Below are 12,290 nucleotides of genomic sequence, written 5' to 3'. Positions count from 1 at the left end.
TGATACAAAGTTTCACACTCATCGGCTCTAAAATCCCAGGATAGAGGGACATGGTGGCTCACACATGTAAACCCAGCACTCACTCCAAGGGGAGTCAGGAGTTCCAGGCTAAATTGGGTTACATGAGATCCTTGTGTCAAAATAACAACAAACCCAAAACAACAACAAGCAGCAAAAAACAAAACAAACAAAACTATAAAAATATTCCAAGTGGCTAAACTGAATTACTCCAATCACGTCCCAGACCATTACGACCGGCCAGCACTTAGTGGGAAGCCATAGCTTATGTTTCAACAGGCCCATCCACTGTCTACACTGGGAGGGATTGGGAACTACCCTTCCCGTACAACTTAAGGTAGAGTCCCGCTGGCTGACACTAATTGCGTGTTTCTGATCACCATAGTGACGGGTGGGCATGAAAGGTGAGGTGGCCCTTTGGAACTACATCTCCCATCATGCTTCAGGCCCAGAGTGCCAGGCTCACGCCAAGGCTCGAGATCTTGGCCGATACCCGGGCTCCAGAAAAGATCCAGGATGAACAGCGGGCAAGAGGGTGGTCTCGCTCCTCTTGCCCACCGGGTTGGGTCGCACGTAACCTAACAGACCTCTCAGGCCTAGCTTGCCATCGGTACCACCATACCGGTCTAATATGGCCGCTGGTGCTGGGACCGGACTCGCGCGTAAAGAGCCTGGACTTAGGTCCGGAGCCGGAGACCGCTCCCGGCATTCCTCGCGGATGTAGCGTGGGCACCCTTCCCCCACTTCCGGGTCCCGGGAGAAGGAGACCCTGGGGTCTTGAAGAGTGTCCCGAGGTTCCGCTGTTTGGTGCTAGGCGAAGAATAGCTGGCCATCCTGGGCAGTGAATCACTGGCCTTGGGTTGCAAGGTGTAGAGAGAAGATAGGTCATCAGCATCACGGCCTGTTTTCTAGGGACCCTTTTGGGTTATCAATAGTAGGATTTAACTGGAGACTTGTCACTATTGTTCAACCCTCTGAGACCTCGAAGTAGAACCTTGTGTCACTGAAGCAGAGCTCTGAGACAGTGTATATGCGTCTTAAATTCATCCAGGACTAGTGGGTCTTTGCTGACTAGTCCTCATCTTGAGCACGCAGTGAATTCTTCGCAAACGTGTGTTGCAGGTTATTAACATGGCCCAGGGCTTGATTGAAGTGGAACGAAAGTTTGCTCCAGGGCCTGACACGGAGGAAAGGCTGCAGGAGTTGGGGGCCACCCTGGAGCACCGGGTCACCTTCCGAGACACATACTATGATACTTCTGAGTTAAGCCTTATGCGGTCTGACCACTGGCTGCGACAACGAGAAGGTAGTGGATGGGAGTTCAAATGTCCTGGAGTAACAGGTGTCTCGGGACCTCACAATGAGTATGTGGAAGTCACATCGGAATCTGCAATTGTGGCCCAGCTCTTTAAACTGCTGGGGTGTGGGGAGCAGGAGACTGCAGGTGTGGCTGCTGTCCTGGGCCCACTGAAGCTGCAGGAAGTAGCTAGTTTTACAACTACACGAAGCTCCTGGAAGCTGGCCTTATCTGGAGCCCATGAACAGGAGTCTCTGCTCACAGTGGACTTGGATTCAACGGACTTCGGCTATGCTGTGGGTGAGGTAGAGGCCATGGTGCATGAGAAGGCTGAAGTACCAGCTGCCCTAGAGAAGATCGTCAGCATCAGTAGCATGCTTGGTGAGGGAGACAGGCCTTTGTGTGCACAGCAGCATCCTTAGTGCGGGAGACAGGCCCTTTGGGCTGACCTTCTTTCTCACATAAACTCACTGGAGGTACTCACTGAGGCATAGTGGAGTGGAGAGTGAAAATCACTTTTGTAAGGGGAATTTTTCTTTCTTGAAAATCTAATTTGTATACACTTCTATAAAAATCATTTCCTATTCTTTAGTAGCTAGTTTGGATTTCATTCTTCCCAGTTCCCAATCTTCATCCTGGTTCTTCATCCTTAATTCTCCCAGTTCTATTTATCAGGTCTCTGCTTTGATCCTTTCCACAAACTTCCATTTTCTCTTTCAACTTCCTACATGGCTATTATTCCCTTGGCTCTTTCTGTAGTCTTCTGTGTAGCCCAAGAAAGGCCTTAAGCTTGAGATCCACCCCAGTGCCCATATTATAGGCGTAGGTAGCCACACCCTGTCGACCATGCTTTTGGCTTGGAGTAAAGACGAGAGCATGACACTGGTATGGGGGGCAGTGGTGTACTCTTTGGCAGATATTTCTGTTTCAATGCCTATCTCTGAAATAGCTCATCTGCACACTTAGGAGATTGTGCATCTCACCGGGCCTGACAGCTCTGGAGGGCTGAGCCTCCTTGGAGACCACCCATGGAGTTTCCTGCTGTGGGTCAGCATGCTGCTGTCCATTAGGACACGGCATTAGGCAGTTAGAGATGAGGTTCTGTGAACGCGCCACCCACCACCCCACAGTTCTGTTTTCCTCCGTTTCCCACGGCACTGCATGTGCTCCATTACCAAGCTAATGAGCTTTGGCTTGCCTAGATGGGCTTGAATCTTGATTGGGAGAAAGCGGTAATAAATGAAGTGAGTTGGCGATCCTGTCTCCGTGGCACAGGATGCTGCTTCACTATTTCTCGGTGCCAGAGGCTCTTGCATGGGTTTCCAGCCACACAATCAAGTGGGTCTTTGCAGGGAGGGTCTCACTTTTGCAGCCCAGTAAGTGAGTGGGTGGATTGGAGAGGCTGCTCCATGGCATCTGGATTCTTAGTACTGCTTTGCAAACTTTGGAGCCCTGTCTGGGTAGGCAGGGAGCAGAACGGAAGCATGTATGAGGGCTCCATCTGTTTCTTTCCTCATTGTCCTCTTGCCCGCAGGAGTGCCAGCACAGGAGAAGGCACCTGCCAAGCTCTTGGTCTACCTACAGCGCTTCAGGCCTCTGGACTATCAGCGCCTGCTAGAAGCAGACAGTTCCGGCGAGGCCACAGGGGTCTTGGCATCCTGACAGCAGTGCTCACTTTCTTAAAAGGGAAGGTAACTCTGAAGCCGCCATCCACACCCGGACCCACTGTGCCCTTACAACAGAGCCAGCTCTGCCTGGTCTTTCGCCCACTCTGAGCTATCCTTCCTGGAGCCCTCCCTCACTGCTTCCCTCATCCGTCAGATGCAATCTGTGGGCCGCCCCTCTCCCCTGGCCGCTAAGCAGCCTCCATTGATTTCCGCTCGTGTTTATAGGATTTCCACTTAGCCGTGATCAGTAGTTAAGCACAGGAAAATCCCTTGCCACCCCCCTCCCTTGGTCGATGCCATTGATTCTGCCAGAGGCTCTGAAGCCGCCTTACAGCTGAGTTAGAGATGAGGGGAAACAGCAGGGATTTCCCTGCCTTGGGGCCTAGGGAAGAGTAAGAAGGTGGGGAAATGGTTGGGAACTCCTTAAGGGATCTAGAAATCCTGGGCCTGCCACTGGAGGGTAGAGTGCCTTGTGTGGCAGTTTAGAGATACTTTTGCTGTCCAACCCTGAGAGGGGTAGAAAGAAAACGGTCATTGTTGAGACAGGTCCCTAGGACTTCAGGAAGTCATACTTCCTGTGGAGAAGGCTCCACCCTTGCTCTTACACATATTTTTCTCTCAACTAGGTCAAAATAGGTCTTTCTGCCCTCCTCACGCTTCATAGACTTTATTTGTTGGGGAGGAGGCAGGCTCTCCATATTGCGGTGACAAATATAGGGTCTGAGTGCCACCTGCTGGTGGCCCTCAGGGCTGTGTCCTAAGCTGAGGGCGCAGAAAAATTTCAGATGAGCTGAGGCAGTTATGAGGCAGGCAAGCTTAGCAGCCTGGAACTCCACTTGGTTTGAGCTTTGCATGCCTCTCATCTAAGTGCCACTTGGCATCCTGGGATCCTCAGCTGCATGCACCCTGTACACACATTCTTCTAACAGTGTACCCAGGACTGCACCTGTATTGAGTAGCACTTATGTCCCACTTCAGACAATAAGTAAATCTCTCTCTCCCCCGGCAGCCATCAAAAACTCCCCTTTTGTGGAGCGTTTTACTCAAACACTTTAGAACATACCCTAAAATAGGGGGCTGATTAGGCCTAGACTGGTTTTGGGTACACAAAACACACAGTAAGATAAACTGTTCTTTGGGTGAACGGTTAAGGACAACTCCCTATTGACCATCCTATGCCTATGCAGAATGAGTTAGCATATGATTAAAATCAGTTGCATCATGGGAAGGGTCATGCATAGTGAGGAAAGACTTACAGAATCCACGCCTGTTAATGAAAAGATAGAGAATCATTCAAATTCATGCCACTTTGCAGCTAACACCTCCTTTCTTGTGCAGTTACTCTGGGCCCTTGAATACTGGTCATCCCCGTTTGCAGTGCATTTCTAATTTGTACCATCACTTTGCTTTTAAATAAAGTTTCCTTGCTACTTTGCAATTTATGTGTGCCTTTATTTCTATTCCTTGAATAAAAACACCAAGAGCCTGGAGACACCCAGGCCAGACACCAACCACAGTAGGTTACTGCCACGTCTCCACAGGCAAGTTATCCACCTCAAAGATCTCCTGTACCGGCTGGCCAGCATGGTTGTAGGTGAGGCGCAGCTTTAATCGCAGAGGTGCCTAAAAACAGGAAAGCAGAGACCAGGGTCAGGTCTCATACTGCTCTGTCTCTCTTACCCACAGGGTCTGACAACTCACCTTGTTAGGATTGAGGATTCTTAAGATCTGGGTGATGGGAAGACCACCCTGAGCTGGAATTGTGTTCCCACTGGGGGCCTGTAACTGCAGCTGGAAGCTCTGAACATGGGAGATTTTGGGAGAGCACAGTAAGGCCTCTGGTTGGGCTCAGGCAGTCCTCCACATCCTGTGGCTCCCAAACGTTTTTGGATAACACCCCAATAACTCCACCACTCCTTTCCCATTACACCTTCCCACCCTCCTCCACTACTTTCTGGTCTTTTCTCCTGCAGTGACTAGGCCACCTCTGAATGCTAATTTTGTTTGTTTGTTTGTTTTCTTTTTCTTTTATCGAAACAATGTAGCTCAAATTGGCTTAAAAGTCACTATGTTACCCCAGATTGAGTCCCCCTGCCACAGCTTTCTAAGTTCTAGAATTACAGGCTGGTATACTATCACACCTGGCTGAGCCCCACTGTTTTCAAACCTTGGGCACAGCTGCCTGGCAAACGAAGTGGGTAACATCCTCATTTGAGGAGTTGGTGGTGGTGGCAGTGACTAAGAGCAAAGCAGGGGTTTCCAAGGGCCGAGTGAACGAAAGATCCAGCTGCAGGCCCTGGCGCTCAAACACTTGGACGCTGGGGATAGGAGCTGGAGAAGGGAGAGGCAGCTCAGTGCACAGGCTTAAGATAGAACACCCATCCACTCACCCAGTAAAAGTGGAGTGAGCCAGTCTTGACTCTGCAACTGTCCCAGATCTAATGACAAACTAGACGAGCTAAGGTTGGAACTGACCACCTAGCTAGGGAAAGAGAAATATCAGACTACAAGATAGTCATGGCCGTCACGATGAGCCGAGTTAAACAGGAGAGGGTAGGACAGATGATATAGCTGAAGAGTAGTATCTGCTAGTCCTTTTGGTGTTGGGTAAAGAATGTGAAATGTTAAGGGTTTGAGGCGGAAGAATTTGGGGAGTTGAAGGGGCCAATAGAGTGGGTAGTAGGAAGTGATATGGAACAGTCTGGAGTGGAAACAGGCCTGAAGACTGGGGTGAGAAATACAAGAAGGGAGATCATTAAGGAGTGCCAGGATGGGACTGCCAGGGATTGAAACCTTTATCTACTGAGATGGGTATCCCCAACTTTGGCTCAGAAAGAAAAATGACCCATTTCCACCCCGCTTCTATAATGTTTCTCCCTTTACTGAGGCCTACCTGGGGGTGGAGGTGCACACGGAAGGTCGAGGAGATGAATTAAGGTTTCCCCAGGGGAAGGATCCAGAGGAGGAAGATGCTGAGCATGCCCAGAAGTGTCATCCAGGAGATCGAGCAGATTTAAGAGTTTGGTGGCCTGGGAACAAGGGCAGGAGGGTCACAGCAGGGCGTGAATACCCACAAAAGTCTTCTTTACCCAGGTCCTCCCCCTCCTCACCTGGGGTTCTGTGGGGACAGGGACCGTCGTTTCCAAGAGCTGGGCCCCTGTTTGCTTCTCCTTCCCTTCCTCATTAACGTGAGGGTCGCCACGCTCTAAAAGAGGCATCTTTTCGAGGATGGCAGCTCTGAAGGGATGGAATACAATGGTTCCTGTGTGAAGCCTATGCTTTCACAGAAGCATTTGGGAAGAAGACTAAGGACATAGCTGTTGCATGCGGGGTCACAAGTGCTGTCCTGGCTTCCTAAGACAGGGCACCATTGCTGGTCTTCCGACAACAGATGAGGATGAGAAGCCAGCTTGGTATCAACTATGGATGGGAGGTGAACCCCACAAAGAGAAAGGCCACGAAGAGAGCACCGGGAGAGGATGGGCTGACGTTCTGCCTGCAGGTTTCTGGACACACCTCATGTGGTCATACTTCTGGAAGAGCGCGTTATACTCCACAGCCCGCTGCTGAAGCTCTATGTCCACACAGCTCCCGTAGATGGACACCACCTGGCGGATTCGGCTGGGACACCATGTGGCATGTGAGAGACAACGGTGGTGGGCCTGCTCTTCCACCCCAGGATGAGAGGGAAGGGCGAGGCTTCACAGAGTAAGGAGACACCTGGCATACATGGCTCAAAAGCAGATTCTTAAGGACTAGGCGGGGAGAAGGATGCATGCCTGGGGACTTGGTAGGCATGGCAGAAGGACATCTCTCAAGGGATAAGAGCGCCCTTCTTACTTGTTGTCTCCCCGGAGCCGCGTGCTGAGCTTCATGAGGGCTGTGATGGCGTAGCCTCGAGTGGCTGGCAGGGACATGTGCGATTGTAGCACCTTCTCTAGTAGTGCTAGCACGTCCTTTTCTTCTACCTTCAGGTGTGGACAACAGGTCATGTCTGTCCTGATGAATCCTCCCCAGGGTATCGATCAGTTCTCAGGTCTCACCTGAAAAGGCTCTGTCTCCTCACAGTTACCTTCCAGCAGGAGGTCTCCATACTCGCCAATGCACCAAGCTGCCACCTGAACCAGTGGCTGCTGTATGGGAGATGAGACACTGAGGGCCTGGTTGGGGGTGGGGTGGAATCCTCTCGTCTAGATCCTACGTCCCTTTTCTGTAGTGCAATTTAAATTTGGTAACAGGCTCCATCTTAGCATTTTTGGCTACTACTGCCCTCTGGTGGGCAAGCACCAAAACTACATGGCTTGATCACATGATGGAGCCTTGAGAGGCTCTCATAAGAAAACAGGGATGGTTTCTACCTACTCTACTTACTTAAGTTGACAAAGGGAGTTATAGATATCTTAGGGTGGCACCTATTAATCCACTTGACACTGAAAGTAATAATAGAAAATGACTATACGTGCCAAACCTTAATATATCTCATTTGATCTCGAAGACAGCCTGGGAGGTAGGCATTCTAGAAAGTTGAGGACATGTAACTTAAAGGAAATAAAATTATCTAGAGATGCAGCCAGTAGTCATCAGGGGCAGGACATAAGCTTAAGTCAAAGGTAGGCTTGGTCCTTGGCCATTTTCTATGTGTGTGGGGAAAAGCATTCAAATTCTAGAGTTGAGAAGTCTGCTCAGCTGGACCCGGGGAGACAGGAGTGATACCTGGGAGATATCCTCTGCTAAAGCACTGTAGAGGCGTCGCACAGAGTAGGTATGCAGCTCCTCAGCCTCCCCAATCAGCTGGATCAAGTTGGCCACTGCGTCATCCCTCACATGGGTACCTGCCTGGAGAGAGCGGTGGATGCAGCCAAGTCAGAGCTCTGCCAACTCCTGCCCACCTCCCTGACTACCCCCGTCTTACTGTGGTCAGCACATGCAGGATGGTGTCTATGTGCCACCGCTTGCTTGGAGCAAACCTAGGGGACATGGCTCATCAGTGCTGTCACTGTCCCTTCCCAGGCCACAGCCTCTGACTCCCAGCCATTTGTCATTTACCTCTCTGCAGCCAACAGAATGCCTGAGGCACAATCAGCCCGAAGATCAGGGGGGCAAGACTCCAGAAAGGCCTGCAGCTCCTGCATCATGGCTCGCACATTGGAGCTATTCACCAGAGCCAGGCTCAGCTCCAGGGCCCGCCTATTGAGAGACAGGCATCCGAGGAGATGGTCCAAGTTACCCTGTTCTGGCTTTCCTGTTCCCAGACACCTTTCCCTTTAGTTCTTACTCCAGATGCTCTGAGCTGGTTTGAGTTTCGGCCACCAGGCTCTGTGTCCTCTGCCCTGTCCCCTTCTCCCATCTCTCTGCTTACCTGCTAAGGGAGGCATCGGTCTCCTGTAGACACTCTACCACAGTGGACCGGTGACGTTGCACAGCACTGTGGTCAGACTGCACCAGCTGCAGCAATGATGTTAGAGCCACATATCTGGTCAGGGGAAGAGAGGCCACATCACATGGGGTCATTTGCCTTGATACCCTGTGTTGCCCCCCAGTATACCTAAAAAGTAGGTGGATCAGAAGGGAGGAATACAGCTGGGCAGTGGTGGTGCACAACTAATCCCAGCACTTGGGAGGCAGAGGCAGGCAGATTTCTGAGTTCAAGGCCAGCCTGATCTACAGAGTGAGTTCCAGGACAGCCAGGGCTACACAAAGAAACCCTGTCTCGAAAAACCAAAGAGAGAGAGAGAGAGAGAGAGAGAGAGAGAGAGACAGAGAGACAGACAAGGGAGGAATACAGAGGGCCAGATACTGGCTATTACCTAATGTTCTTGTCATTGTTGAGCAAGAAACGACCAAGAATGTTAACAGCTAGAACCTATGGGAAGAAGAAGGTAGAGAGAGTCAGGGAAGAAGCCACTTGTTCAGTGGTATCTCCTCCAAGATAAGCCAAAGACCAGGACCAGCTGAGTAGGTGGGGCCACAGCAGAAAACATGCACATGTGATGCTACCTACCCGGAGGCCGGCTGCAGAGTGGATGGCCATGATGGTAAGCACCGTCTCCAACAGGACTGCATTGCCTGCATTTCGGCTGGTGTCTGTGTTGGTGGCGACCTGTGCGGATGGGGAAGAGGTTCCTCTGTACAGGGCTCTGTTCTAGTGATTGCTGAAAGATGACCACTGTGCTCTCTGTTATCCTGCAGTCCCCCACAAAGCTCCCTGAACCTCACTAGATGTTTGGGGTGCACTACAATGACAGACTATAGCCGTCCTTCATGGAATTAATTTATTGGTTGGGCTGGGGGCAGAAAGGCAATTACATGGCCTCTGAATGTTAAATGGTCATGTGAGGTGTGTCCAGGGTTGATGGACCCCAAGAAGCCACAGGCCTAAAGCATGCCTCCCACCTGGGCCAGCAAGTCGTTCATGGTCTCGCTACTTTCTTCATGGTTCCGTCCCAGGATCCGAAGTAGGCGGAGTATCTGGACCTGAGATTGGATCAGAGGGGTTCACAGGGTAGGGTCATGGGCTGGAGGCTAAAATACCTAACACTGTAGACAACACTGCAAGGGGTCTGACTCCCCTTCGCCTCCACAGCTTCCTCAGATGGGAGGAGATCAGAGTCACACAGAGTTAGGGGAGTTTAGAACAGGAGGGTTCTTTCCTCTGTAGCCCTGGCTGTCCTGGAACTCACTCTGTAGACCAGACCTCTGCCTCATATAATCCACCTGCCTCTGCTGCCACACCATTGAAACAGGCTTTCTATATGGTTACCAAACTGGTCTTTCTGGTAGCCACCTTTCATTTCCCTAGTCTTAGGATGACTAGAGTAATCCTGAGTTTGCTACCTTCTTATTCAAGACATGGACTGTGCCAAAATGGGAAGTGACCACCAGCCATGGTCTTCCTGTGAAGCCTTCCCTGTTCTGGGAATACAGCAAGCAAAGCTCAGCCCACCTGCAAGAAGGGGTCACTGACTCCTGAGATGCTGTGCTCTGTGGAGTATCCTGTTGTCACCAGAGTCCGGAGGATCTGTACCAGCTGGGGTACTACCTGGAGGAAGGGCACATCCAGCCTTGTCTGGGCTCTCCCCCTCTCTTCTCAACCATCAGTCCCAATGTTGAGCCCACCATCCACCTCTGCCTGCCCCACGGCCTGCCCCTTCACTAGCCCACCTTGCGAAAGTGCCTGAGGGCTGCAGGGTTTCTTTCACAGAGCTCCGTGATCAGCGTGATGGTGCCCAACAGGATGCCTGGGGTCAGGGTGGGGCAGTGAATGCTGGGCCAGGCCATGGGACAGTCTACTACATGTGTGTTTGTATGTGTGCACCGCCCTTATCCGATGAGCTGGTTTTCCTGATTTGCTTTTTCACTTCATCTATTCATAGCCAGACCTGAAGTGGACAGTGGAGATCCCTGGGCTCTTACCATGATGACGCTCACGAAGCAGTTTGGTACAAGGTGGGAGAAAGATATTGGAGAGTTCAGGTTCCTTCCGGATCATGTGCACTGCAGTCAAAATAGCCTGCACAAGTCAAGGGCCTCAGAAAGGGCCACCAAGATAAGAGTCCACACCTTTTCCATAGGGAAGACTGGGAACAAATTCTGGAGAGGTAAACGCCTACATCTCACCTTCTTACGCACATAGGGGCTGGGCTGCAGAAGCAGCCTTTCCACCTCAGTGGCTAGGTCCCGGCACATCTCAGCAGAGCCCATGGCACTCAGAGTACACAAGGCCAGGCCTTGAACTGGCTGATTCCCTTGGCTCAGGTCACTGTAAGGTTGGAAGGATGGTCAAGTCTGAGAAAACCAGTTTGTTGCAGTACTGATAGCAGGCAGCCCTCTGGGATTTTGTAGTTCCCACTCTCCCAGCGCCCTGATTTCAAGTGTCCCAGAACCCTCTCACTTCTTGATGCTGTTGGTAATGAGCAGATGGGCATCGTGCCTCTCATCCAATAGAAGCATGGCCCCAAGGTAGCCCACCCTCTTGTCTGTGAATCTGGGGGAGGCGATCAGTTTCAGGCACTCCATCTATAGGGAAGGAGGCAAACCAGGAGGCTCAGTGTGAAACCACAGGCAATCACTTTTAGGCTACAATCTCCTTTAGGCCAGATTAACTTGTGAGGAATCATATTTCATCACTTTCCCTGTAACCAGAGGCTTAGGTGTTGATCCAGAAGACAGCAGGCAGGTTTCAGGGACCTGTGTAGGAGTGGGGGCTGGAAGAGCATGGGGAGGTGCTGAACGGGGCTGGCTAAGGAATCACTAGTAGAGTGATAGATAAAAGGTTCAGAAACTAAAGGATTTAGCTGGGCAGGGTGGGGCATGCCTGAAAATCCCTGCACTGAAACAGAGACAGGGTTTTCGAGTTCTAGGTCAGTTGGGTCTATAGAGAACCTGTTTCGAAACAAACAAAACAAAAAACTGGGGAAAAAACACAGCTTGGGTACAAATACAAAGGAGCGCACTGGCCATCATCCTCAAACTTTGGGGCCATCCCAGGCCAGTACCTGTCCAAAGTGGGCGGGGTAGCCCAACATGTGGACGTAGAGCAGTTTGGCCAGCTGGCGATGCCTCTGTAGGGGATCCCCATCGCGGAAGGAGGCCCGAATTTGGGCGCACTCCTTCTGGATCACCTCCCGTTCCTGGGCCTGGGTCTTGGCCCCACGAATCTCTTCGATTAGGTCCTGAAGTCTCAACGAAGTCACCACCATCCTGGGGACAGAGCCCGGGAGTTGGAAAGGCTTTATTTAACACGTTCTAGCCTGTTGGACGGAATTGCCCTGTGCCAAGATCTCTAAGGGACTGCGTCTCACCGCAGCCCTAAAACTGTACCCACTTTTATTTGCCACCTGGACCCGAGAGCCACCCTCCTGCCTCGCAAGGACATCCCCATTACGCATGCGTCCTTGTTCCACCCTGTGCAAGTTTCTACTGAGGCTGCGCTACAGACCATTCTATTTCTCGCTCTCCTTCCCGGACCAGTTTTTCTCTCTAGTTTTCCTCCTGGTTCTCTGCGCTGTTGCCTTCACGAGATTTCTTGCCCCCATTCCCACTTCAGAAGGCACTAGTTTCCCAGTCCCAAGCTCACCTGGCTTCGGTGTCAATTTTGCTCCTCTACCCCCACCCAGCACTTCCTGGTATGGGACAGAGCTGGGGTTGGTGCTCGGTTTGGGCCCTTCCCTCTTCCCCGCCTCTACCACGGGACCCCGCCCCTCTAGGGCCTCTTTGCTGAGCCTTCTTGAGATTTCTGACCTCTGGCCTGTCTTTGGCACGTTGGCAAAGAAGCCTAGACTATTACAGGATTGTGGCTTCCCCAGGGG

General features: G+C 51.4%; 2 protein-coding genes across 6 annotated transcripts in view; one reads left to right on the top strand and one right to left on the bottom strand.

Moving 5' to 3' along the window:
• Positions 1 to 4,420, top strand: part of Thtpa (thiamine triphosphatase) — a 45,537-nt gene extending 41,117 nt beyond the window's left edge. For 2 of the 3 annotated variants that reach the window (XM_076930997.1, XM_076930998.1), the window contains exons 2-3: positions 1,141 to 1,696; positions 2,850 to 4,420. In XM_076930997.1, coding sequence (XP_076787112.1) covers positions 1,141 to 1,696; positions 2,850 to 2,977 — 684 coding nt within the window. In that variant the 3' untranslated portion in view covers positions 2,978 to 4,420. Of the gene's footprint in view, positions 1 to 1,140; positions 1,792 to 2,849 lie in introns of all 3 variants that reach the window. The other variant, XR_013109358.1, reaches the window with a different exon arrangement.
• Ap1g2 (adaptor related protein complex 1 subunit gamma 2) lies at positions 4,414 to 12,226 on the bottom strand. Of its 3 annotated transcripts, none has more exons than XM_034498669.2 (22): positions 12,059 to 12,226; positions 11,478 to 11,682; positions 10,874 to 10,998; positions 10,600 to 10,741; positions 10,396 to 10,492; positions 10,144 to 10,220; positions 9,926 to 10,021; positions 9,376 to 9,456; positions 8,984 to 9,082; positions 8,790 to 8,845; positions 8,342 to 8,455; positions 8,029 to 8,169; positions 7,895 to 7,949; positions 7,696 to 7,818; positions 7,026 to 7,115; positions 6,823 to 6,950; positions 6,499 to 6,603; positions 6,093 to 6,219; positions 5,876 to 6,011; positions 5,150 to 5,313; positions 4,684 to 4,782; positions 4,414 to 4,605 (listed from the first exon to the last, which is right to left on the bottom strand). In XM_034498669.2, the coding sequence occupies exons 2-22, from the start codon at positions 11,679 to 11,681 to the stop codon at positions 4,504 to 4,506; spliced, it is 2,361 nt and encodes a 786-aa protein (XP_034354560.1). In that variant the 5' UTR covers position 11,682; positions 12,059 to 12,226; the 3' UTR covers positions 4,414 to 4,503. The 3 variants fall into 3 exon arrangements, with proteins under 3 accessions (XP_034354560.1, XP_034354561.1, XP_076787110.1); XM_034498670.2 differs by having other exon boundaries at positions 7,026 to 7,112; XM_076930995.1 differs by lacking the exons at positions 10,144 to 10,220; positions 10,874 to 10,998; positions 11,478 to 11,682; positions 12,059 to 12,226 and having other exon boundaries at positions 10,600 to 10,620.
• Positions 12,227 to 12,290: the final 64 nt, after the last annotated feature.

This window comes from Arvicanthis niloticus, chromosome 3 (assembly GCF_011762505.2).
Source record: "Arvicanthis niloticus isolate mArvNil1 chromosome 3, mArvNil1.pat.X, whole genome shotgun sequence".
NCBI lineage: Eukaryota > Metazoa > Chordata > Mammalia > Rodentia > Muridae > Arvicanthis > Arvicanthis niloticus.
Note: the sequence above shows the minus strand (reverse complement) of the source record. Positions and strands in the feature narration are given on the sequence as shown.

Bases quoted from the DNA above. Each gene is read 5' to 3' on its own strand.
- Ap1g2 (XM_034498669.2), bottom strand. From the start codon at position 11,681: ATGGTGGTGACTTCGTTGAGACTTCAGGACCTAATCGAAGAGATTCGT. The intron at 10,742-10,873 runs GTGAGAGGGTTC...CCAACCTTACAG, and splicing joins ATTACCAACAGCATCAAGAA to TGACCTGAGCCAAGGGAATC. The intron at 8,456-8,789 runs GTAATAGCCAGT...TCCCCTGACCAG, and splicing joins AACAATGACAAGAACATTAG to ATATGTGGCTCTAACATCAT.